The sequence below is a fragment of the Neopelma chrysocephalum genome, unplaced genomic scaffold, assembly GCF_003984885.1.
Source record: "Neopelma chrysocephalum unplaced genomic scaffold, ASM398488v2 Primary Assembly neopelma1_44, whole genome shotgun sequence".
Taxonomy (NCBI): domain Eukaryota; kingdom Metazoa; phylum Chordata; class Aves; order Passeriformes; family Pipridae; genus Neopelma; species Neopelma chrysocephalum.
In genome coordinates, this window is record NW_020897703.1 from 8,602,651 (window position 1) to 8,630,571 (window position 27,921).

General features: G+C 41.8%; 1 protein-coding gene across 1 annotated transcript in view; it reads right to left on the reverse strand.

Moving 5' to 3' along the window:
• Positions 1 to 1,747: 1,747 nt before the first annotated feature.
• PARD3B (par-3 family cell polarity regulator beta) overlaps positions 1,748 to 27,921 on the reverse strand; it is a 371,997-nt gene continuing 345,823 nt past the window's right edge. Inside the window, exon 23 of the mRNA XM_027677893.1 lies at positions 1,748 to 4,034. Within this exon, the coding sequence (XP_027533694.1) occupies positions 3,680 to 4,034 (355 nt within the window). The 3' untranslated portion in view covers positions 1,748 to 3,679. The remainder of the gene's footprint in view (positions 4,035 to 27,921) is intronic.

Below are 27,921 nucleotides of genomic sequence, written 5' to 3' on the forward strand. Positions count from 1 at the left end.
CATAATATATCACAGTGGTAATGTTGACTTGCAGGCCAAGATTATGGCTCACTAGTGGGTGGTCACTCAGAAAATCCACAGGCTCTTTTTCTATCTCTTAATCTTTCAACTGCTGGGCCTGGCTGGCCTCATGCCAGAGCCAGAAATGCAGGCTGCACGCCACCAGCTCAGGAAATCAAAGCTTCCAGCTTCGCATGAGCGCGGGCCTCTCTCCCTCTTGTCTTGACTCCTGTTCACACGCACACTTACAGCACGCTGCTCCTGTGGCAAACCCAGCTCTCCCTTCACACCCACTACGTCAGTAATTTTACTGCTGGACTGGCACATTTTGGATGAGGGAGTGTGAGGCAATTACGTGTCAAGAGCATTTCAGACTCATAATTTTCCCAAACATATGGACATATGGGGAAAAGAACAACTTGTTACTTAACGGCTCTTTTGGATTTTGCAAGTGTGTATTTTCAACCGTCAGTTGTAGCACCTCGTGAATTCTGCACGGTACATATTTTTCCACAATATGGTGCTAAAATCATACATTTTACACTGCAGAAAATCTGACTATATATACTGTAGTTACACATTATACTTTTGAAAATACCGTACCTCTACCAGATATTAAACCAGAAAACGGCAATTTTCTTCCAGAACAATGGCACCAGAGATTGATGAGATGCTCTGTAATACTTTTTGGTCTTGTTCCCCCAGCTAGGTCACACTGTTCTTCCTCCTTAGCTCCCTACCTGTAGGATGCATCCATATATTATAGTTATAGCACTTCTTTTTTTTTTTTTTTTTTTTTATTGGAAGAAGCTCTCCACTGACTTCTGCTTACTGAGCAGAAGCATCATTTAATAACCTGTTGGGTAAGATTAACAGCTCAGAAGGTGTTCATTTGATCTGTCTGCCTCAACTGAGTGGAGCCGATGCAGTCACAGAGAGCTCTTAAGGAAAGATTCGGGTTACAGGGAGACAATTGCACAGGTCCTTCAAAGGCTATAAATAACCCAGGAGCTGTTTTCATCCAGATTTTATTTGGCCCTGGCTCATGAAATACTGTAAATAAGTTCTGTTCACTGTGCTGTGATGCCATTTGAAGGGTTAGTTCAGAGTGATTTACAAAGGCAGTAGCTTATATTCAGAGCTGTTCTTAATTGTGGCCTGGCTTGATAAAGCCACTGTCGCAAACATATTAGTTTCTTTACAGCTGGATCAAATGTATCAGGGGTTATATTTCAAGGAGGGAAAGGAAAGTATTTTAATTTGTTTTTGCTTCACTTTCAACAGGCCTTTATAACACCAGCAGCTATCCTGCGGCTGCCAAGTCCTGGCTGAGTATCCTACAGCATTTAAAACTCTCTGAGAGAAGTACAAGGCTGTGTAAAGCACGTACGTGACAGGCAGAGTTTCCTTGGGGAATCCGCCTTATTTATGGAGGGTACTGAGAGACATTCAGCTTTTCATCCAACACTCCCTCCAGAGGTTTTTCCCTCCTACATTACTAGGGAAGAGGGCAGAAAGAAATGGAACAAGAACCAAACGCACTTGCTTCATAATCGGTTGTATTCCTCTCCCTCTCCCACTCCCACCAAAACTTCCTCCTGACTGGGTTTAAAACTGTGCCTGCCCCTACCCCAGGGAGTCCAGCCCTCTCTCTGAATCACGCTCCCCCCCACTCGAAAGCTGTCTCCTCTCCGCTGCTTCCCAGCCCGGCTGGTGGGTAGGGGTTGGTGTCAATGCACACGCTAGAGCCTGCTGGCCAGGCAGCTGCAAGTACTCCCCATGCCTCAGGGTTATGCCAGTCTCTCACCAGCATCAGCAGTGGAGAAGAAACGTGGGCTGGGATTAAATGGTGCTTTTCATCAGGGTCACTACCTGCTGGTGGGAGACACTCCTAGCAGGACAAACCTTCCTGGTGATATTTAATACCCGGGAAATTACCTATGTGATTTAATCTGTTGCATACCAAAGGTGTCAAAAAGACATCAAAGAAATCCTTATGCTTAATCCTTGGCCAGGTCACAGTCTTTTCCTGATGAGGAGAGGAGGCCCAATGGTTTAGTAACACTCCCAAAAGGCAGAAGTCGAGGAATTAAGGACACTTGGAAATAATATATTTCTAGGTCACATGACTGCATGGTTTCCCTGTGACAAAATCCTTGAGAGAGATCTCTTAAGCATTCACAGCCCTCTTGGGCCAGGTTGCACACGTCCCTGTGGCTGGGACATGCATTTCTGACCTCTTCCCAGGTTGGCTGGCTGCAGAGCAAGCTCAAGCTGTGTGGGGCAAAGAGTCAGGCATGTACCCTGATGCCCTGTCCCCCTACCTGGCTCTGCTGTCCTGCTGGTGCCCTCTCCCCACCCTCACCTTCTCTCTTCCTATGCACTGCTGCAAATAACTTGCTACAAACAGCTATTCTCTCCTCTTCCTGCTGGGCCCCAGGGTCTTGAAGGAGTTGCTTTTCTTGTATTTTCCTTCACCCCTTGCTGTGAAAAGCCCCTTCCCCCACTGACCTGATGGCTGCTGGCTGCAGGAACTTGTAGTTTGGCACTTGGCACGGCAGGGCCAGGTGTTGCCAGAGGCTGAGCTTCACTTTTGGACTGAGGGTGGCCCCACACCAACAGGTGCCTTCCTGTGGCAGCAGCAGCCAGGGCACAGCACGCTGCTGGCAGGCACTTTGCTGGAACACTGGCCGGAGAGGGCCGGGAAGGGGCTGCCCTGATGGAGCCAAGGCAGCACTTTAAGATGCTTAAGATATAGTAACTTAAGATGAATTATGGAGTTCCTGCCCACAGTCACCTCCTCAGCCACTTCTTACAGGCCAGCTCCACTGAAACCCCAACAACAACACACAGGAGCTGAGGATCTGATCTCCAGGGTTTACATTTAAAGACTGCACACTATATAACTAAGTAACATTCACAAGCACACACACACACAGAGACACAGTTCTCAGGTGGCTGACTGGCTGCCTGTCCTCTGTGAGCCTGCCCAAGCATAGAGAATAAAGCTTTTCGTCTTACTCCAAATGCAGCAGGTGCAATAAGAGGAGACTCTTGATACACAAACTGCAAAAAATAAAGGCTACAAGATAAATGCTGCCACCACCAAAAAGAAAGAGGAAGACAGAGACCAGATGATAAATCTGGAACTGCAGCTTCCTTAAAGCACAGAGCTGCTGGAATGTGGCCACTACCTCTGTGGTAGTCCCTTGTCAACTCATGATCACACACTGGATTACACAAGATCCCCAGCTCCACATGAAGTCCATACTGCATGCTGTGTTCTCACTTTAAAGGCTCTACAACAGCGCTCTGAAGTAAACTCCGGTGACTCTGCTGCCCTTGCACAGACAGCTATGTACTGTATAGGTGTAACTGGATTCGGTAAATAGCCCTGAGGTGTATTTAGTGTTGTGTTTCATTTCCAGCAGCCACTTTCTATTTCTAAAGGGAATTAAAAAACACACAACTGTCTGGTACCTCACATACTCAAAACACTTCGTACCTCACGTGGCTTTTAGTTCGCCTGTTAGAAAGCACCTACGCTGAGCCCAGCTCAGTAAGAACGACTCCAGGTCTCGTGTGCCATTCTTACAGGCAGCTATGCTTGGGAACAACTCTACAAGGATGATGTCCGACGGGACTCCTCCTGGGCTGTGCTGGTGAGTCCAGTGCATGGCTATACAGCTGCAGTCATGGGGTTCTTCTGCCTGGGATCCTGTTGCCTGTACTGGTACTGGTCTGGACTGGTCCCACGGTGTCGGACAATTTCATGATAAGCTGGTGCTCGGTGGGACTGAGGAGGGGAAGGTGGCACGTCCTGACGGAGGGGTCCTTTATGCTGGTTTGTGATGGGCTGGGCTGGGTAATACTGGGGGTACCTCAATTCTGCCACTCTTGTGTCTGGCACGCGGATGTGGTTCCCCTTAGATGGGTGGATAACAGGCTGTCCTCCTTGGTAGTAGGGAAGATCTCTCTCTTTGTATGTTACTCGTGGTCCTGTTAAATATTCTAGTGGCTCTGCAGGTCCACGCCTGAGGAGGAAAAAACATAATAAAGCACATAAAAAGGCAGTCTACTAGGCCAGTGATACATTATTGTACTTACAATCTATGTTTACTTTGGGAAAGGAAATGCCACCTCAAGCATGACAGGTCCTGATGAATCAAAAGAACTTCTGAAGGATAACAAGCCTCCCACCTGCACGCTACAAAAGTCAGTAACATGCAGGACACTGGAGGAAGGGTCCAGCGCACATCACAGCCCTTTTACAATGGGGGAGCACTGAAGCCCTTCAGCTCCCAAAGTCAGTCTCCTGTGATCCATTTGCCATAATGGAAACAAAGCCCCTTTAAACAATGCATGTTTGACTGAATCTTATCTAGCCTGAGGATAAACAGATGAATTGGGTCTGCAAGTCTGCAAATCCCATAAGCTTTACATGCACAAATATTCGCGCTTTCCAAGCCATTTCCCACTATTCTCTCCTAACATGTCAGACTGTAAAACTTTCCAAGCATCATAGTTGGAAAAACTGGAAGTCCTGGAAGAAACACTATGGATGTCAGGCTAAAATACCTGTGTTTAATGGGCAAGCTGCCAATGGGGTTTCAAAAAACCTGTGATATAGAAGGCCTGCTATTACAACAGCCCTGTAACTTGTCTGCATCGGTATGGATCTGATAGCCTCTATTTCACGTGAAAAGCAACACGTGAACATGTCATCCCTGAGGATGTGCCATGGAGCCCTCTCTGTATCTTAATTTCATAATTTGCACTAATGAAGCATTGATATTTTTTCCTAGTACAACTTACCTTGTGATACCTTTAAAATGGCAAAAATAATTGTTCTCACAGACATGCTACCAGAGCATCCCCAAAAGTTCATCTCAATTAGGAATTTTTGCCTGTCTGACTGCAAATGTCTTTGCACTTTGGGCAAAGCCTCCCATTGAGAGCTGAAGGAAGACAACAGGGTTTTGACCCAAAACAGGGGCTGAAAGTATAAATCAATTACACCTGCTCTGTGCCTTTGGTACTGAACTCATCAACTGTTTAATATTCTTTGCATAGATGATGAAAAAAGTCATTCTGGTACAGCAGATCAGGTGTTTAAATTTGTCAATGACTCTCTTGTTCACACAGAGATTTTACAAGCATGCTCCTCCTTTCTAATCTGGGCTTCCAGACTCTGCTGGAACTTGTTTAGCATGTAGTAAAACAAAACATGTGGTTTTCTGCTGCACTCATTTAAGCCCATGGGGTAAATCATGGACACAGGCAATGAACAAACATTATCTGCCTTGAAATGAACCTACAATTCTCCTCCTGGAATAGCTTAATGCAAATGTTTCCTGTTTAAAATCGAAAGAGCAAAAGGAAGCATTCCAGGCCTTGGACTTTTAGGACTCTATGCTCCCCAGAGACTTTCTGCTTTAAAAACAGAACATTATAAAAGACAGGCACTCCCAGCTTCCCCCCTCCACACCTCCTGGTGAGACAGTCCAGACAAAGTGCTGAAGGGCCTGAAGCCACCCTCTGAGATACTGAACCACTCTTAACTGCATGTATTGAGACAACTGCTGTCGCTGCTCACACACCTACGCCTTGCAACAAAGTCTAATTTCCACAGAAGGCCAAAGAGCTGCTCCACGTATTTCTACGTGAAGTCTTTTTCACTAGTCTGTCCCATCACACTCAGCTTTAATTCCTCTGTGCATAAAAATGTACTTCCAATCATAAAAGGCTCTGCAACGGTAGGAACTGCTTTGTGTCAAGCAGCACACCAACAGAAACAAATGTCAAACTTACATCTATCACCTTTTAATATAAGGATAATGCTCAAAATCCTGTACATTAGGTTTTATAAGATGTTCTCATCAGCAGCTATAATCAAGCAAATTCTTGTGAATCACATTACCTGAAAAGCCAGGTAGCTTTTGCACAGAGCTCTAACTGCAAAGTTGAATTACTCTAAAAAAACAATTTCAAGATTAATTGGTACCAAAATGATGGTTGAGAACAGGACTGACCTACCAGCATCACGTACTGAGCCTTCCGTACACAGCTCAGGCCTCAACTGACACAAGAAGCTGCAGGAAAAAAGAGGGATGTGTTCTGCCATCCAGCCAGAAGAGCAATTCCCAGGAAAGCTCAGCTGCTGCAGTTCTAGGAATCAGCGCAACACTGCTGCCACAGAAGTTGTTACTGTGCAGAGAGTAGTGCATTCAGGCTGCTTTGACCTAGGTCTGTGCAATGAAGATAAGCCTGAGCAATCAAAGTGTGCCAGACATGAAAAATGGACCCAAGCTGCTTGAGCTTGTGCCATCAGGTCTCTATCACTGTTACCTATCCTACCAAACTAAATCCACCATTGGTTCACTTACAGCTAACACCATCTGTGGTCGTGTAGACATATTGCAGATGAATATGTGGGAAGGGCAAAATCTTTCTTTAAAAAATAAACAAACATCCAAGTTGTTCACTCTCAGGACCAGTTACCCTTCTCTGAGGGTGAAACATCCATAGATGGTATAATTCTCGAGTGTCTTCCCCAGAGACAAGGCTTAGCAGCTGGAAGGAGAGGTTATACACAGAGATCAGACTTGAATCCACCTCAAGAAAAACCTGAGAAAGACCGAAGGCACGTGAGTTTTTTTAGCAGTCTTAAGGGTAATAGAAGCAGTGATCTAACCAATGATTACCAGAACTCTCGCACGAGTAAAACTTTGGGAAGCACTAGTAACTGTCCAAAAGGCTGACCCTGGGCAGCATGACTGAGGGAAATTTCTCAAAAGATATCTGCACCACGCTCTCCAGCTCACTTCCCCAAGTGATCCCAGTGGGTGTTACGTGTGCAGATACACAAGCTACAATGACAACACTTTTCTTCCCTTTTACACCCAGCATAGCACGTTGGTGATGAATTATTTCCTGAGGATTCATTCTTCCCCATCTACCAGCCATGCCTGATCAAGTCCATTCTTAGGGAGCTACTCACAGTGCAACCAACCAGCCTGGGGAGTCTCCATGAACCTCTATGTGACAAGTCTTAAAATACAGGAAAAAACAGCCCTTCCCTCCTCAAGTGTGTCAAATTAACCATAAGAAAGTCAATCTTTTCAAGGTAGAAGAAACAGCTGCAGATACCAAGCTCTGGCTATAGAAATGCTATCACCATTAGCAGTTAAGTCTGGGACACTGGGGGCAGTTTCCAGCAGGAAGAGCAGGGCTCCTCTGAACCAACACCCTTTTCACTTGATAGCCCATGGTGTAAAAGTATATGCTGTTGTTTATCCTTAAAGAAATTGCCATAGCAACTCAAACCAAACACTTTCTACTTGGCAGCCCCTTGTAGATGCTGTGCTTGTTTCTGCAACAAGGAAACAAGTCCCGCCTTTTCATTCCTCAGACACTACCACCTCTGAGGAGGCCCTAATGAAATCCTTCTCCCCTCTCTCACTGTTTTTGTTGGCTCCTGATGAGTTCAGAGTTCACAGGGGCATATCACACCTCCCAAGTGACCCACAGTGTGGGGGTCAAACCAATAACCTCAAGTGGAAAATCAGTGACCCAGGGGAGTGATCAAAAATCCACAAATTGGGTCAAGCAGGTCCAACCACTCAAAAGGACCAGGCCAGGAGCGTGCCCTCTGAGAGGACATGCTGGGTAGGAGCTGCTCTGACCGTTAGCTGTTTTCCAGATTTTTGGCCAGTTGTTTGACCTGGGGATACGGTGCAACTAATGGCACAACATCCTGGGAAGTAACTGATCCCAGAGCTCAAAAACTGGTTTTGCTGATAGCTCAGCTCTGCTGGCTCCTATTAGAAAGTGCATTATGGATGCAGGTCTAGCTAAAGGCACAAGCTGCTGCTGAAAGAAGCAATGACAGGAAGGGAGGAAGAAGCACCAGGTTCCAGAAAGGAGTGAAACTGGTAGGGCAGTGTGAAAATGTACTCCTCAAAAATGTCACAGACAAGGTGCCCCCTAAAACGTTTGTTTTATTGTGAGGAAGCAAAATCTCACCTTCCCCTGTAGGGAAATTACAGTTCATACACACAGGTGGTTGCAAATATGTTTCACTGTATCATTTCATATGCTGGTTAGCAGCTCTACTGGTTAATCGTCTAAAATTATTCACCAGGTAACAACTGCAATCCATTTGGAGCATTAAGAGCCAAAGTAGCCTTGTCCAAATAAAGCAGGCAACTTGTGACTGATGTTAAATTAACGTGTTGTTATTTTCTCTATGACAAGTAAAGCCTAAAGTAGTTTGTTTTTCTATCTCTGCTTTATTTATCTTCCAAGCACAGAATATAAAATCTAGTATTTTTTGGTTTTGCTGCAGAATTTTTAAGAGCTTCTGGGTTTATTTAAAACTGAACCACAGGATTTGGAGTACTTAAGAAGCCTTCTTTAACCCAAAATATTATTCAGTCATTGAAGTTAAACAGGGTCAAAAAACCTAACTAAACAATTTTTGCTTTCTGCAGTTCCTTTTTTTTTTTTTAACCCCCTGTTTCAGTAATTCTTCAATTGTAGAAAATCTTACACAGTAGACTGGCCTAAATACCCCATGCTTCAAAAAACAATCAGAAAAAAGTAATTAAATTTCAGGTTTACTGCATTTCATGGATAACCCCCATTTGCAGGTCACCTTTAACATCAGCCGAGAGACACATGCTTGGGCTATCTAAAACGAAAGGAAAGCAAAATGATGGTCTAGCTGTTCGTGCTGTGCCCCATCACATTGGGGGGTTGGATTTCATCATGACAAAGAGTTTTTCTTCCCTCTGTTCTATAGGGAGAGTCACAGAGGTCACCCTCTTGGTACCTCGTAAAAAGCAAGGAAGGGAACGCTCTCTTCTTACATCACTGTCTCCTCCTTGCTGCTGAGGGAATATTTTGCAAGGGATATAATCTCACATGAAAAACTGTCTTCTTACTTTGTCAGGGAGTACTTCTTGAAATAAACTTCAAAGACAGCCACAGACAAAGTGGCAAATGGAAAGCCCACATTTGGCTGCAGTCTCTTTCATGTCTAAGCAAGACATACAGAGACTCTGGGTGATGGCATCAGGCAGCTCTGGCTGTGATTAAAGAACAGGAGAAAGCAACAAGGTCCTATCTGGGTCCAAATTCTCACTGAAGAACTCTATTGTATGCACTGTGATTGCATGCTGTTTGTTCTCAACCAGGAGGATCTACTTTTAAAGAAGAAAGGAGAAGCTGATGTAAGAATTAAATTATGCAAGCAAACAATCTTACAGTATCAAATACATTACACTGTGTCTTTATAAAGCTCTTCTCAACATACACTCAAAACAACTGGCTGAAAAGACCATGTAGTTCCTCTCTCTCTAGATACAGTATTAAAGATCGCATAGTGCTGTTTGTAGTCAGTGGCACTAAGAACTTCTGTCGCTTAGTATTTAATGTGCATATAATGTAAAATAAATAAATAAAGGAAATTTTAAATCACTGCAGGTTTCAAAAAATAAAAAAATCACTGCATGACTGAGCTTCATTGAAGTTTGTATCTCAATAAGTGAGATACTCCTGTCACAAATATTCTTTGTCATTTCAGACCAATACTTCCCACAGCCAATGAAGGGTTTGCATTTAAAATCCACTGGGAATGAAATTTGGTGTTTTAGCACTGGGAAGAACCTGCAGCACAAGGAAGTGCTCAGTGGCTGCTGTCTGTGAGCGAGGCTTGTACCTCTCAGAAGGCAGCAGATGTCTAGCAATGTCATACTAACCTCAAACACACATCCACAGATTATTTATGGGCTGAGCTGGTGGAGGTGTTTCCTTCTCCTGTCCTTTTATCAACAATACAAGGCTAAAAAATCAGATAACGTAAATGAATACAATCCCTGGCTCTCATGTAGCACATGCCATGCAGAGAGAGCTGTTTTTAGTTTGAGGACTGTGTTTGGAATTCCTTCAGTGTCAGGTTTCCAGTTACCAGACCCTCATCCCTGGGCCAGGCACGACTGTGGTTGGACTGGATTAGCAGAACACTCTGCAATGTGTATTACATAGCTTTGACTTCTATAGGCTTTGTAGACCCATAAAAATAATGATCACTTCATGACCTGCATTTCTGGGGGGGAAGGAGGGAGGGAGTGGTGGGTGTAAGAGTGGAAAAATCTCTCTTCCCTTTTGAAAGAATTCCTATTTGGTTTGGATTTGGAGAAGGAGGGATCCATATAAGTTTGTTTCAGATTCAAGCAAGAGTACATTTCAGATGCAATGCAGGCAGGCCTGATTCTCTTCCCTTGCATGCAGTTTTGCAAAATTTAACAGTGGTGCTAACTGGCCTGAACATAAGAGTTTATATGTACAGTTTCTCTCTCTCTCCAGTAATACAGCTTGAAATATTTCGAAACAAACAGCTAAAGCACCACAATCCCAGCAGGTAAGTGCATAGATATGTTTACTCTAGTTGAAGTCTGGCCTTAAAGCAGCTGGAGAACTAAGTCCTTTATTGTTTGCAGAGGGCCACATTTGAGAGTTGTTGGGCCCCAGCTGCTCCCTGAGCAGTTTTTAGCAATTGGAGACATTTAGATGTTACACTTGCTTTTACACCTAGGACCAAGCATAAAGTTTAGTCAGATACTAGCTTTCCTTGCAGATAAACAGACTGAAGAAACAACTGCAAACGAGGAAAACAGTGTCTGCAGGTTTAAAACTTTACTGTAAGATTATGCAAGACTTCTTTTCACAGCATGAACATCTTATTTTGCTTGTAAGCAAATAGATTGTTCTCAATCCTTAATGGAGCAAACTCTGTCACAGATTGGCTAACATCAGAATTTAGAGTGCCATTTAATTAAACTCCCTCCCATCAGCAACAAAACTATAAAACAGTATTGCTCCTTTGCTTCAGCATTAGTTTATTTTCCAGAGCAGATCTCAGACCAGCTTCTGATAATCCCATCCTGCAGGCAAAGCTCCCCTTTCTTTCCTTCCCTAAATCCAACCTACAAATACAGGAACTGTGATAATCAGGATTAAAATCCTCGAATCAACAGCAACAAAACCCAAAATGTGCTAGCTGGTTCTCTATAAATGCCCAATAAGCATTCAAAACAACTAGTGCAATAATCCTTCCTACTCAATTCCTCACTTGTTTTGTTCATATGCTTTCAGGCATGGTACATCTCTTCTACCAGGAGGCATAAAATAAAGTAGCACCTATTGAACAAGACATCCTTATTCTGTGATCTCTTCAAGCTTAAAGGGATCTTAAGTAGATTGGTACTTTAAGTAGCGAGTCATTACAACGTGTCATTTCATATGTTACTCATTATTCAACACAACATAATACCATGTGAGTCATTAACCTCTTGGCATTGGTAACCTACTCTCAATGCTAAGCAGTCATGCTTGTTGCTCAGAAACCCCCATGCTCTGTTGGGGAGAGACCGGGCAGAGATTTTAAGGTCCCTTTGGTCTTTTGTTTTGCAGATCAGTGGGGGCCAAAAGCTCTTCCTATAGACTAAAAGAGCTCTTGGCCTTTGGTCTTGAGTTATGTTTCTGAGATGATGCCAGCCAAGTTACGTTGGAGGGGAGAAAACTTTTTAAAGGACATATACCTCTTAAGCCAGCAAAAGAAGCAAATGTTTAGGTTTCTCAGTTGAATTTTGCATTTCAATGCAAACTCAAACTAATACAAAAATTTACTGAATGCATGGGGGACTGCTACCATTGGGGTGAGATGCTGAAGTGAAAACTGTGCTATGGTAATATTTGTACTGTGTTACTGTGTAGCAGCTCCAAAAAAGATGAGGACCCTGCTGCTCTGCATGCCATGAGAAAAAAAGCCAGCTACTTCCTTCAAGAGCAGGCAGTGAGAAGGGAGTGAGATGCAGAGGCAAGACCCCAACACGGGCCTCAGTGCAGCAGCAGCACAACAGCCAGAAATACTATCTTGATCTCTGCCTCATCCTAACCCCAACTGCAGGTCTCTGCTTTTTTGAAGGCTATCAGAGTAAAAATTAAAGGTCCTGTGGTGGTACAGGAGCTTTTAATTTGATTTAAGAGAAATTCTGTTGCCATAGTCAAAATCCCTCTTCAGAAGGAATCAATCCCACTCCAGAACAGCTTCTCCTGAGCAGGGAAGCCTCCACCCTTCACCTATCCATTCACAGCACTACTGCTATCCACACTGGTTTTGTGAAGTGCTTTCAGAGATACTTAGACCCAAATTCTACCCTGATCTCATTTTTCATGTGAAATAAATTTAAAGCATGGTGACCATTCAGCTGTGCTGTTCAAATGATTTTCAACAAATAGCAGAAATCATTAAAAGAATCTTTCTAAGTCATAACAACCTGGGCCCAGGTCTTTATTCAGCCGCTGGGACCTTAACATGCTGCGTGATCTTTAGTGGGCTAGTAAAAACCTGTAAGGAGTGGTTATTAATATTATTACCTAGCTTTTAGGCTTTTTTTTTCTTAGAGCATCTCTCATTTAAATTAAAGCATTCCTTGCAGCATTTTTCTCCCATTGGCATGATAAAGCATGGCTGTCAACTCTGCTTCCAATGGCACAAACTGAGTAGTAAACCCATGCTTCAATAAAAAAAGGAAAATTATTTTTGAAACTGATTGTAGCTGATTATTTTTTCCTTCATTTTGTTTCTTTCTGGTCCAGACATTCTATTAAACTCACTGAGATGTGTCATTCCCTTTTTCCCCTGTGCAACAAAGGCAAAGCTCAAGATCCAGAGGAGAAGAATGGCTACTTTTTGGGGGCTACAGGGACCCTAAAACCAAGCAGCTCTTATTTCTTTCTTCAGACAGTATTTCAGTCCCCATTGTTCCCCTACTGCTCATGTACTGATTTGCTCCTATACAGCACAAACAATCTGCAAGTACATCCTCCATCTCTATATTCTCTTTTGTTAGCACTGTTCATTTCTACACAGGCATTAGATTATACATTTCCTGGCTTGTCGCACTCCATTAACACTCAGGTAACCAACCATTTTCCAGCCAGCCATTAAACACCACCTTTCATAATTGAGATTTAAAGGCTCAGGGCATGATAAACGGCTGAAGTTATAACTTTACAGCTGCCTCTATAGAAGTGTGTAAATCTCCAGATTTGGATAGGCAAATCAGTTAATTAGACTTGCATTAAGTCACAAACTTTGCGGGTGCTCTGACAGCAGATGTCCTGAAGTTGAGCTTTAAATAACAAGGGTCAAACCCTCAATCCCACCGGGCTAGGAGAGACGGAAACGTCCCACCCGGTGCCCAGAGAGCAGTAGCTCTGACTGCAGCTGCTGTGACTTGCAGACGGCCGCAAGCGCCTCGCGACTGCCGCCCATTCCAGCTGTGTTTATGCTGGCTTCTTCCTTCAGAGCTTCTACAGTTACACGAACAGCAGTGCAGCTGCAGTGAGCAGAGAGACTCCTGACTGGATATGCTCTACCTGCTGCCTGTAGTGGAGACAATCCTTGTTTTACTACCATGCATTTTCTGCCTGCTCAAAGCTCTCAAAGCGGGACCTACAAGTTGTGGGACAGAGCACAGCTTCCCCCCTGTGGCTGAGGAAACTTTATGTGGATGACTCCGACTCCTGCTAGCCAGTAAATGTTCAAAGCTGCTGAGATTTGGAGCTGCAAACCACCACCCTCTTCAGGGACATGGGGAGTAAGAGGTTAACCTTCAGTCGTGAGGCCCAAGGGCCTGTGCTCCACCCCTGCACGAGTTATCTGCCCCTTGCTGCATTTAAAAATACTGTATGTAATTAACTGTTATCAGGTTGTTAAGCAGTGTGCTGAAGTGTGAACTTATCATTCAATTGTTTCCTTTATTTACAAAGTCCCTGCCATTCTCTGAGGCGGCAGCCTGGGACCGGCTGTTGACTTGCTCAGATGAGGAGAGTTTAGCATACCAGATCCTGGGAGCAGAAGCAGATTCTGGAGAAGTGAGACACAGACGTGAATCAGCAAACACCCCCTCAACATACCCTGCAGAATAGCAGTGCTTGAATGAGACACACCACCACTACCAAATACATCACTGTAAGGTTCCTTTGAGACTTGAACCACAGAGGAAACGCACAGTACAGCTCCAAACCTCTTTATGGGCACAGGTAGAGTTTTTACTCATAGACATGGTACTAGCTTTAATGCCTACAAATATACACAAGTCATATATTCCATTCACAGATTAAGACAATGTAACTGATGACTTTCATACACTTCTGGGCTCAGTTCTTCCCTTTTTCATTTGCAGGAGTTTGTTTCTTTAAGCAAATCTGAAAGTCAGAGGTCATGTTAGACCACGGCTGGAGATGGGTGGACATGAGAACAGGACAAGATGCCACATCCACCACTGTCTTCTCTGCTTCCCTCAGCAAGGCCTAGGTTTAGATTCCTGGAGCCCATGGCACACACCACGTTTTTTACCACTATCTCCTCCTGGCCTGGCTACTGTTCTCTTCTTTGCTTTCTTCCACAGCAGCACCAGCCCTGGCAATGCCAGCAAGCAGTCCAAGATGAATAAGACATCATCAGATCTATGTGATTGTCTTCCATGCATTCCTGGTCTGGGGCAGCACCATGCACCCAGAAGGACTTACTAGCACGGTCTTTGGAAACTGGTGCAATCGTCAATATTCCAGATCCACATGCATCCCCTCTAACACTTGTAACAAACAAGATATGTAGCTTCTAGACAAATTTCTTCTGTGCCATCTGCACACTGTGCTGCATGACAGATGACAAGATAAAATTTGCAACAGCAAAGTCCTTAGAGCACAACAACCATTTAGAGAGAGCAAGTGCAGCCTGTTGCAACAGTTCAATCAGCTTAGTCATGTACCTAGAACAGAAGACATCAGGATCCTGAAGCTGAAAGCGGAACACACAGCAGAAGATGGAAAAAACACGCTTTAAAGACAAAACACTGCGTCCTTGGCAAAGCAATGCCAACAGCTGGGACTTAGTGATACCTTGCAGAGGTGACAGCACAGCAGTTGGAACACAGGGGCAAGCCAGCACTGAGATAAAGAGAGGCTTTGGACAGCACCACCTGGTATGGTTTTAGTTTCTTTTGAATGTTTACATACAGCATGTATCAAAGACTACCATGTGCAGTAGAGTCTTATGTGCAAGACACGATACTGTCAGCATCTTCAGCTGACATTACAATCAGCAGCACCATAATCAGAGAGGCATCCCTACTCCACCCAGGAAGGCTACTATGGTGAGAAAAAGAGAAGCAATAGTGCTTCCTGATATGAACCTGGCAAGAACCTGGCTAAGATTCCAGACAGCATGTCTCAATTTGGCTGGGGGAAAACTTTTTAAATAAAACCACCCTCTTAACTTGAAACAATCTTTTACATAATGAATCAATCAATTATCTTTGCTCTAGTATGTTCAAATCAAGGGAATCATAATTGAAAATAACAACCAATTTATATAGCTCATTTAAAGCCACAGTAAGCTCGGCTGCTGATTCACTAATGAACAATAAAGGTCACTACTATAATATCACTCTAAGTATTTTCAGATTGTGTGATGTGATAGACTTGAAGTGGTATGTTCATAAAAAAACATCAAGATACTTTGCAGGGGGAAGTAAAGATAGAAAGAGATCTGTGCTCTGCATAGATACCACACTGAGAAGAGGGAATAACTTTGATGCAATGAGGAACTTCGTGCCCCAGACTCATCCGGCCTCAGCCAAAGCCTCTGGATGTCAATGGAAGCATTTCAATGATCATTGGATTAGGCTCTTGTATAGGAGAATGGTATCTGAAAGGGGAGGAAAGGGCAGGGAGAGAATGAGACATCTGTATCCTGGAATGAAGTCAGGAAGTTAAGGCCTGACAGCCTTAGACCTCAAATAAATAGCTTGGGTGCTAGATGTGGGTTGCTGAAATGCCTCACTCCACATGGAAACATTCCTTTTCAATTGTGTCTTTCAGGTAGCCAGAAAAGAAGACTGATGAAAATGCTGTTAATTTATTTTTTACTTTTTGAGTGCCCATGATCTACAAAAAGGGAAAATATATGCAATTACTAAGAAATGAGACATTTTACGAGGTGAACAGCACATCTCTGCTACATGGATTTTACATTTACTTATTTTACATATTTACAGCATGGCAACTGGGGCAATGTAGTGGAGTGTGCCCTAATCTGCAGCATCACATCCATGACTATTACCAGAACCAGATGTTTCAGAGGAAGTTGCAATTAGTGGACAATTAATAGTTTGCACAGGTCTTACAGCACAAAACAATCTCTCCTTTCCTCCTCAGATGCTAACTCAAACCAAAGCAACTATTAGTCTAAGTCCAGGTTTGCAGAAAGGTGCAGGTTTCAGAAACACAAAACACTTGATGGCACTTGTGTACTTGCAAATGTTGATACAAAACCCCCAAATAAGGTAATATTTAACCTTGACAGACGTACTAGTTGAAACCCAGAGGCATAAAGCACAATATAGTAGAGAGAGCCTGTGGAGAGTTGAGAATGATGTCTTTTCCAAATCTCATTGTTAAATCTTTAATGCTGACTTGGGTTCCTCTTAAAAAAAGATATGTGCAACTCAACTTCCAGTAAAATAGGATTTTCTTTAAAAGAACTTTACAACATTTCAAAGGCCCCTCTTTTTAATGATCCAAAAGTAAAAGGAAGAAACTTCACATTGTATTAAGCAGCTACAATATAAACCATTACTCAAGAACATCACTACAGTTTTTAAGTTAGAAAAGCACAAAGCAGCAATACCATTCTGAGGATGCAAAATTGTCTCTGTATACTCAAGTCCCTTGAAAAACTTATAAAACTCATGGTATAACCTAGTACAACTGAAAATGTCTAAGGAGGAAAAGACAAGGGTTAAAGGTTCTGTATTGATTTTTTTCCCTTACATTGCGATTAAAGTGATCTCAGCTGGGACCCAGAATTACAGATGTAATTATAATTTCAATTTATATTTTTAGACTGTGTACAAAGAAGTGTAATAATGGACAGCTGAAAATTTTCCATTGTCCATTAAAACTAAAATGTTTCTGATGAAATCTCTGTAAAACCAAGTACTATGACAGTAATCTCTCAATAATAGAGCTTGCTTCAGATGTTTGGTGACAAGAGAGAAGGGAGAGTTGTTACGCCTTCATACAAAGAAATCAAACCAAAATGACACTAAGGTTGTTATTCCCCTCAATAAGACTAAAGAGATTCCAGGTTAAGACTACTAACGAGTCTTTTCAAAGAAAAAGTCAGATTATTCATTAAATAACTTTTCTTGACACTATTTACAAGGTATTTAACAAAAAGCACAGCATTAAGCAGGCATTATTTAAACCACATAAAGTGCAGAGAGTGAAAAAAATGAAGTTTGTCCAAGTACTACTGCCTGTCTGCCATCCGTCCTCCATGCTTTACAACGCCCGTTTAAGCCCAGGTTTCCTGGAGGCCTCTGATAGCTGAGCAAATGACTAATATCGAAAAGCTAAATTCAAGGTAAAGCAGGTGCTTAAGTGCTCTGATGGATCTGGGCCTAAAAAATCAAGTGTAAACCCCAACTCAATTTCAACTGACTAATTGAATTTGCCTTTTTTTTTTTTTTTTAAATTCCCTTTCATTGCAAACTGATCTGCTCTGTGCTTTCTGCCATCCAGTGTGGTGCAGTCAGTACCGCAGCACAGCCTGCACCACCGAGCTGCTCCCACTGGCCATTCCAGAGGGGGCTGCAGCATGGCATGTGGTAAAGGCATCCGTACAGAAAATGCTCAAAACCGGCACTGGTATGTTCAGGCAGCCTAAATTCAGCCTAATTCCCTCGTCAGTGAGAAACCCAGATGCCTTCAGAAACTCCTACAAAGCTAATTAGAAGACTGCCAGAAGTCTATGCGCAGAGAAGTCGCATGGGTTTTCTGAGCACGGCTGCTGGGATCCTCAAAGCTTTTAACCGAGTCTGGAAATCTTTAATTGCTGAATGTATAGTTGTAAAATGTGTTTGCTGTTTGAGGATCTTTAGAGGAAGGATTGTTAGCATCCTTTTTTCTACTTGTTTTGTCCCGGCTATTGTGTTGGGTGGTTGAGTTCTGTTCAAGAGCGTATCACTATTACCTCCTTCAAAAAGCAAAGCAAAGGGACTGTGACCATACCATGCTGCTAAAAACACACTCTTTCCATACTGAAGACATCTCAGTTCTCAGTAAACAAACATCCCTTTTCCTTAAAGCACAGTATCTCAAACTGAACCAAAATTCATAGCAAAAATGCTAAATGAGGGACCATAACTTGGTGATATGTGGGTATATACAACAATTCACTAGCACCTAGATCCAAGCAAAAAGCCATTCACATGGATTTTCAACTGTGAAATCCTGCTGATATTGGTTTTGCTTGCCAGATTTTGCCATGATCTACAACAGACTGCTCTCAAAGTGTCTCCCTTCACCTGTAAAACGATTTTTCTTTAAATGAAGTGCCAGCTACTCAATATCCAAGGACCCGTGCTGGCTTGGGGTTTTGCTTGATAACTTGGGCTGGGTTTTGTTCACACATTTCCTGCCCTCTGGATGGAACTCTGGCTGCCAATTTCCAAAGCACTGTTTCAGACTATCTAGTGCACAGATCCAATCTCCTTGCTGAATTACATCTGAGGTGGAACAAAAATGGCAGATAATTCGCTTTCTATTAAAGTTAACACTCTCCTCCACTTGCTTCCCACGTATATTATACAGTGGACATGTTTGCATGTTCTGCTTTATTTTTTCAGCTGTTACAAGCACATAAGCTATCAATTACTCTCTGTGCAGAGAGAAGATGGTGATTTGAGGAACAGCTTCCAGTTTACATAACTCCTCACCTCATCACTGCTCAAACTTTTAAATGAATGCTTTTGGGCAAGAGGCCTGAAGCAGAGAGATTCTTTAGGTGCTCTCTCCCCTGCCATTTCCCCCCTCATTGTATGGTTAATCAGAGCAGCATAACTCTTTAAAACTAATATTTATTCAAACAGCTGTAGGATCCCATCTGCTCATGCAGAACAGAGCACAGAATCAGTGGAGGCCACAGCAACACCAGGCAGAAGCCAGCAGAAGATATGAGTTCTGTCAATACCTCTATAGCCAGCCTAAGTTACATTTGGCAGACAAAATTTTTGAGTACAGCAAAGACACTACCATCACCATAAAGACGTGGTTAAGTTTTTGACATATGCATTGTGGTATTTAATATATTTCCAAAATAAAGCTTGCTGAAAGTCTGACTAATGGTCTATGTGCTATTTAACACCAACCACACGCCTACAAAGTTTTTCTAGTGCGTTTCTGGCATATCCACGACATCTTTACCTCTGGTAATGATGCTCAATAGCTTATGTAGATTTTCTCAAATAAGCATCAACAAAAGAAGAGTGTCACTGTGCATCTTATGCTTTGTTTATGCCATATTTGAGAGAACTGTTCTAGTAGAAAATTTTGCACAGGTGCTAAATGACAAAGTGCTAATTTACATAACTATTAAATGCTAGAACAATGCAATCTTTTCCAAGCCTGGAGATGAGGGTAAAGATTCTCAAGAAAGCAGGAATTAATCTTTTCTAACAGGGTACTATAGGAGTTTTAGCTCTATGCTTGCTCTTAACAAAGTTACTGGTCCACAACCACTAGAAATCTGAACATTTGCAATTCTTCAACAATTGAATTATGTTAATTTTTAAGGAGTACTTTTACTTCACTTATATTTGTGATAAGATTGGATGGGCTGAAGAACAACTTATCAAGCAGGAAAAGATGCATTCCTCTTACTAGGGTCTCCAAAATCTGAAAACTGCTAACATTGGTGGGCCAAAAAACCAAATAACCTAATCACAGCTTATCAAATTACTACCAGGCTGACCCAGACAGTAAAGAAATCAAAGAATATGCTCTTACGGTGGCTGCATTTCATTCTAAACAAACTGCTGATTGCAATCATTAGGAACACATCCATGGATTGCAGTGGTTCTGGATCAGATTCGTTCTAGCTTCCACAACATTTTTAGTTGTTACTTAAGCTGGATCAACACATCCAAAGCATGACTTTCTAAATAAACGTAGTTGAAGAGCAACATAAAAGCCTCTGGTGAATATATGAGCAAAGGAATTTGGACAAAACCTTCTAGAATTCAGACTATTCTCCTGATATATTTAAGACTTCTGTGCAGAGAAATTAAATATGTCACCTTCTTATGAAATGGAAGCAGTTTGGCTGCCAGTTGTATGAGTTGTGTTGAAACAGCTGCTCTAGCAACTGTTTTTCCTATTAAATTCTTTAGTGATTCTCTTATTCCCAAATTAGATACCTCTTTCCTTTAATCACCAGTTTATGTAAAAGCTCTTTCCTCACAAGGCAGGGTTTCACCAAGGATAACAAACAACGGCAGGTCTGCTTAACACACTGCCCTTGTGTTTCTCTACTGCTCACATCTCCCCCGCCCTGTTCCTCGTTTCTCGGTGGGTGGCACACTGAGTACTCACGACTCTGTCCCCTGCATGTTTGTAAAAGGACACAGGAGTATATTTGAGGTCTTAAGATTTCACAGCCTGTCATTACCTTGCAGCATGCAATTAAGACTGTCCACATACAATTCACTTCCCTACTTCATCATCATAATCTCCTTTCCTCCTTCTAAACGTGTACATAAGAATACCTATAAGAGACTCATTTTAAATGGCTTGCTATTAGAAGCCTGAAATTTGCCATCGTGACAGTACAACGTCCTTGTCCTTTTTAACATACTTCCTGTAGGGTGGTGGGGGTTTTTTGGTGTTTTTTTCTTTTTTTTTCCTAAGCACTCTTTGCAAAGATTGAATGGAGACAAAGGAATTGGCTGAGAACTAACATGAAGAACTAACTGCAATCTGCCTTTGAGCAAAAGGTGCCATTGCAAAGCTGCTGTTTGCTCGCAGGAACAGAGCTGAGCAGTGACAGAATATACAGGAGGTTCATACACAACCAGCCAGTCCCCCGGGCAGTTGGAGTCCGTTAGCCCTGTGAGGCCATCCATCTATGAGAAGGTCACTCTAAACAAACCTACGTCCTGAGGACCTCACTGCCATTGTCCAAGCTTGCTTGGCCCCGGCAGATGAACCTTAGGATTAAAGGGTGGGCTCAGTTCAGCGCAGGCTGTGTCTCACCTAAAAAATCCATTGCGCAGGCTGGAAAGGTAAAAGACCTTTCCCAAAAATCTTCGTTCGCGAAGACTGGCCATTATTATACACAACACTGAGAGCTGCAGGAAGCTCACATAAATTCCTGATCCAACATCCTCAAAATAATACATATTTACACCTGATACTGTTGGCTTCCTTCATTTCTCCTTTATTAGCTGTTTTTAAAGCACGTTTGCTGACAGCCATCTTTCAGCTGCACCTCCAGACATATTTATCAAGGGAAAGCCAAAGCCAAGAACGGGAGTGAAGTTGCCTTACTTTACAATGCACTTTCTCACCTTTGCAGCCTAGAGCCTGTACTTTTTTATCAGTTCTGAATTATAACCCAATATAAGCAGGAATATTTTTATTCCAAATATCCATACCTACATAGCAGCCAGCTGAGCTTCCCAGTCTGGTGGTCTCCTGAGCAATTTCAATATCCATCTCAACAATGCAACGGATGCATTTGCATTTTGGAGCACACATCTTATTCCCCAGGTTTCACTCAGCACATCACTCTGTTGATGCATTCTATGGGATATATCCTTTTGGTTTTTAATTTAATCTTCTTTTTAATTTGCATTCACTTATCTTTTTTCCACAGATCCTTCATCTCAACCTAACCATTTTGTACTGACACTTCTTTCTTTCATTAATATTTTGTTCCCTAACAGTTGTTTTGTTCTTTTACTCACTGGAGGCATAGTTAATACAGCTTTCTCTTCTGAGGCAATGTCTCCATGACTTCATTAAATTTTATAATATTAAGCCCTTTTGTTCAAAGGCAACATTTTCCTCCATCTCCTGTATTTTTAAGCTGAATTTGGTGCCCTTAGTTTGAGTGGGAGGTCCTTATGCCTGATTATACACTAAAATTCATACCAGATCTATGTTTTCTGTAAATGTGACACTTGAAACTATTTTTATTTACTCCGGATAGTATGTCCTTGCAAAAGGCTGGCTGTTTAGTTTCAAAATATTAATTGACTTTTAAACTATTCCATATTGCACTAACTGGCTTTTTGCTATGAGGAGTTGACTGACTTATTAGGAAAATTGACAAACCCCATCCCTGTCTGCCTCCTTCTACACTTCCAAAGTATTCTTCTGGGACATCTGGCTTTTAGTGGTTTTTTTCAAGCTATGTCCCAGTTGTTACAGACATTTTCTTTGGTCAATTTTCTTTAGTTATTCCCATGGAAATTACAGAAGTGGCCTGACGGCTGCAATCCATGATTGATATCACGAACCTTGACCTTTCTGACTTTCTAAAGTATACTTTTTCAGTATTTAGACATACTTTGGCTTGGATAGAGCCATCATGTTCATTTCAAGTAATATTTCTATTTTATTAGAAAGCTGAAGGCATGTTTTACGACCAAATCTCCTTCCTTTTGTATTCACCACAGAGATTTCTGAATTTGTGATCCTGTTTAAAAATTTCTTTCCTCCTTTCAGTCAAATCTTAGAGACACAAGACCATTTTTTAGGTCTATAGTACATGGACCCTTTTCCTACCTGCTCTGCTTTTAATGCCCGAAACTCTCCCTGTAGAAGGCACAACACAAGGTATTTATGAACTCTGCACATTTTTGGAAAAATGTGTTTTGACACCATATATGAAAAAAAAGCCTTCAGACTTCACATATGACACTGAGGTGATACTAGTACCATGGCACACAGCAGCAGAGGAACTCAAACTGAGATGGAACAGAACAAGTTGCAACAGAGCACTTCCAGCTTTCTGCTGCATGTACATATCACAAATCTGGTGTCCTGCTATGGATTTGGACTCTGTCCTTCTTGAAATACAATGACTTTCCTGACATTCTTAGATGCTGGGCAGTTTTCACAGCAATCAGTTTTACTATCTTCCAGAGTTAAGAAAAGTTAGTTAAGCAAATTTTAAACTGTTTGAAAATGGATTTAAGTCAATCTTTTCATGAGCACATCAGCTTGGTTCTCAAGCTTGGGCTCTAGCATGTAAGAATGATCTTTTTTTCTTTGCCTCTATTTCATCTTGGCTGGTTTATTGCAACATATCTTAGAGGTCCTTGAGTAGGACCAGTGTTTCCATTAAAATTGATTCTAAATTCACCTGCCAGCACTTAAAATCCAAATAAAACCATACACGTATTTCATTTATAATGAGATCACCACACTGGAAGATATAGACAGACAAGATTTTGCTGCATTTTCAATAAAAGCACAGCTGTCAAGATAAAAATCATATTTAAAAAAATATCCCTGAGTTACTGATACTACTTCAGTTGATTAAAACAGAAGAGAAAGTTAATAATCGAGTATACTGGAGAATGTACCGTTTGAATATTATTTATATTTCATATGATTAGGGTGATAAAATTAGGTGGGCCATTCATTTTTTCACCCAACTCAGTTTTAATCCTATTTAAGACTCCAAATTATCAAGTCTTCTTAGTTTTGCAGTTATTTCAGGGGGATATTAAAAAAATATGATTTATGTAAAAAATTTAAAAAGACCACTTACAATTGGTTCTTAAATATTCCTCTGGATGCTCTTATTTTAATCAGTAGGAGAAATGAGGGAGATACAGACTTTGTTCAGCTTCCTGGAATGACAAAATATTTTCCCATGTCCTGCCCTTCACTGGTTTCCACCCCTTTGGAGGAAAATCCTGGGCACTACTAAAAATATTGTGTATTATATTATACATCGAAAGTTAACGGGCTTGCTTTGTAGCTGTGTAACATATGTCCAATAACATGGTTTCACTGACAGAATAAAACTTGGGTGATTCCCAATAGGGTTGATAAATTATTTCACCACCATTAAAGTTTTCGCACCCCTCTTTCCTCCTTTATGAAAATATATAGCAGACGCTCTTTTTAACCAGATGAACAACTCTTCAATTTTAACAGTATTAAAAGGTAGCAATGGCATTCACTGCAGTCTGCATCAGCATTGTCACCTTCTACCTGCCATAAAGCACAATTTTATGCTAAAAAAAAAAAAAAGGCAAATTCAGTAGAGCCACGTAATGAAATCAACTGAAGAGAGGAACAGTGAAAAACAGAGAGGCAGGCTGTTACTAAGAAGTGTCCAAGCACCAAGAAGGTCTCTGGCAGATAACTTGGCAGGACAGCAGCTGTACTTTGGGACAGAGCAACACTGTCACTGAGAACCCCTGTGCCACTGCATGGCATTTGTCAGGGCAGACGGGTCAACATCAGAACCAACCAGGACATCACATCCTCCAGCTGATGGCTACAACCCTGACTGCAATGCTGGGTCAATGCTGTGCAACAAACTTTTGGACACCAAGGAGGAATGTAGATGAAGTATACAAAATAAGAATGGGGTCAGATTTTTTGCAACATGGGATGGAATAAGTTAAATCAAAGTGATTCAAAGAAAAAAAAATTAATTGTGATTTAAACCAACAGGCAAGAATTTTGATTTAAATAATTGATTTTAAACCTTGCTTTTTCATCTGTGGTCCTTGGCTCGTCAATTCCCAGAGGCTGGGAATGCTCTGACAAGTTGATTTACAGCTAATTATAGTCTGCACTAAAATTGTGATTTCTTTTTTGTTAACCAGGAGAATATACCATATACATATTTAAGTAATGTCAGTATATTAATTTCAGATTCTGCTAGACAATGATGAATGATGAGCCTTATTTAACAGACAATTAACTTTTTCTCGTGATTTGTGTCAAGTCACTTTCTGATGATGTTTTTGGGATTCAATTAAATTACAGAAATCCTGCATTTTGAAATACAGTTAGTTAGTAAAACAAAGGCAAGAAGACTCCAGTACAAGAACAAGCTAATGAAACCTGCTAAGTAATCCAGTCCTTATATTTGAGGAACCTTATCTCTTCATGACATGGCTATTACCAAAACTTTGCTTTTGATCCAAAGAGCTGGAAATGTTTTTGACTTAACTCTAGAGGCTACCTCATAAATTGACTGCAAGGGTACTCCGGCCCCTTGAGTCAATGCTGTTTTTTCATGCTCTATAGTGTGCTCAGTCTATTTAATTTATTGAAAGGGAGGTTAAAAATACTCAAGGGGAGGCATTTTGCAGGCTTGGCTCCTAAAATCTAGCAGAAAAAGTATTTACCATAGTATCTAGAAACTGAAATTGGGTAATGTCAGACTTCAAGGAAAAAAAAAGGCATAATCTCTTTAAACAGTAAAATAATTAACCTCTGAAGAATGTAATTAATTCTCCACAATGTGACATTCTAATTCCAGGTTCGATTCTTTTGTAAATACATTTATAAAAGTAATGCAATGGATCAAAATTGAAATTTAGTTTGATGCAGAAATGCAGAAGGTCTTGGAGGGCTCAGGCAAGGTGATCAAAACTGTCCTTTCTGTATCATACCTAGAAGTGGAGAGTGTGCTGCTTTTAGCTACTGCCTTAAGAAGTGCAAGTTACATGGTCAATCTGAATAGAAGCTTCCAGCATGGCAAGACTACCCGATGCCACTGTATGGCAAGGTTGGTTCCTTAATACACTTCCAAGTTTCCCAGTTTCAAGATTGTGAGCCAATTACCAGTTTGCTCAGCAGTCTCCTCCCAGCCACAGCAATACAGCTGAACCCATCTACACAGCCTGAACTCATTTTTCCATGCTAGCAGTTCTTTTCTAATGCTCTTACAGCCTTTCTGTTCCCACCCCTTTTCTTGACAAAAATGCATTCTTCAGTTATATGAGGATTCCAGAGAAAGCCTGAAGTGCTAGTTTTCCGTTGGAATCAGCATTTCTTACTGGGAAGATGGCTGAGCTTTCTAATCCACTCTCATCACGTCACCAGCGTGCCGTCTCAGTGTCTGTCAGTCTGCTTTTGGTCACGGCCAGCTTTTCCATCAACGCAGAAAAGAATATGTCCTTGAACACGAGATTTCTCCAAACAAGGCTGCCATTAGCAAGACTGTGATTTACATTAAGACAGACTTCCATAAAAGCAAGCTCAAAAATAAAACTATGAACAAATAGAGCAGCTTCAGCTTCATATCTGTTCCACAGCTCCATCAGGAAAATATGCTAGATTACACCAAGAAAACAGGCATTAAAAATAGTTTAAAAGATATAACTGTTTTTCTGGCTCCCACAGCTTTGCCCTGCTCTTCTTCCCAAAAGAAGAGGCTAAAAGGTATAAGAATCAAGCCATTCTCCTCCTAAGCAGGAGGATTTACCATTGCTTAATACTACTACTGAGCACTACTTAGCTGTAGCCTCAGGGCAACATGTAAGCATTGAGTGCAAAGAACTGTATCTCTCTTGCAAAGCCTTCCATTCTGCCTTTCCCACTTCGCTGCTGCGTTTGGGCAGACAGAACAGCACAATGCAGTGAGAGATGAAGACCTGCCGCTCTCCTGCCACAGCCACTTATCATCTAATTCAGCTGTTTGCCTCTGTAGACATTTCCAGAGCAAGTCTACAGGATGGCATTATTTTACCTAGAAACTTAACTACGCACCTCAGCTTGCCACTCCTTAGGCCAGTCACATATAAAGCCTTTCTCCAAAGGCTGCTGCCTTCTGTTTTGAGCCGTTAATTAAAAATGTAACCTTACACAGGGACAGATCCTCCACTCAAAGGCAAAAAGGTCGTCACTGAGTTCAGGAACATCAAGACACTGAATTTGCTGTGGCAACTACTGAAAAGGCAAACACATTTGACAGCTGAATTCCTCAAATACAGTTAATACAGACTTATATCACCTGAATTGGGCCCATAATATATAGACTTAAATTAGCAGCTTCAGAGAAAATCAGAAAAATACACCAAGAAAAAAAATAAAAAAGGCGAAGACACAATGATGTTTCAAAGCTTAGCTTAGCTTTCTACAACCCAGCAGCAGATATGTTCAGATGCTGCTGGCATTCTGACTTCTTCATGCCTTTGCAAAGGAACAGGACAGTGCCTTAGGGGCACCAAATATTCATAAAGATATTAGGCAGATGAATATTCTTCCTTCTTGCCCCGTGGGGAGGAAAACCAAAGCTCTCTTACTCAATTTGTCTGTGCCCACACACACTGGCATAAGTCCTGCTGGCTTTCAGGTGAGCAGAACAGTTTCGCTGTGTAGGTCCCAGCTACTCTTGACATAGCACAGATCCCCTCCTCCCTCCTCATCCTGTGCAACTGGATGCAGTCCAAGTGCTTTCCTTGTGTGTTCCACACCAGAGCAGCAGGCAAAGGTCATATCCTCCTGGATTCAACACAATATTGCAATAAGAATTTGTTTCCCAGCATCTACAACCCTCATCTGAAACCTTTTTGAGTATCTCTTATTAAACTGGGCTTAAATGGCTAAGTATGCAGACAATTATATACCAAATGAGGCTTGGTGGTTTCACCACAGTGACAACAGGAAAAAACAAGGAGTGGAATAAACCCAAAGGCAGGAAACCATGAACTAATACTAAAATGCTGGGGAGAAGAAAGCTACTCTTTTGAGGAAATACTACCTCTGTATTTCTTTCTACATTCCCATTTCTTTCTCTTAATTTTTTTTTTTAATAATGCTACCCATTACAGTAGTTTTCATGGATCCTTCACTGAGAAGAGGATGGCAAATGGGTAGCTTTTACCTGGATTCCTCTACACTCCCGGGCAGTCAGCCATGAGAACAAAAGAAATCACTCATTTCCATTAGTGGCTGGCAATGAGACTGCATCCCCTTCTTCTGGATTTAGACTTCACTGTAGCAATCTACTCATTCGTGACTGCCAAA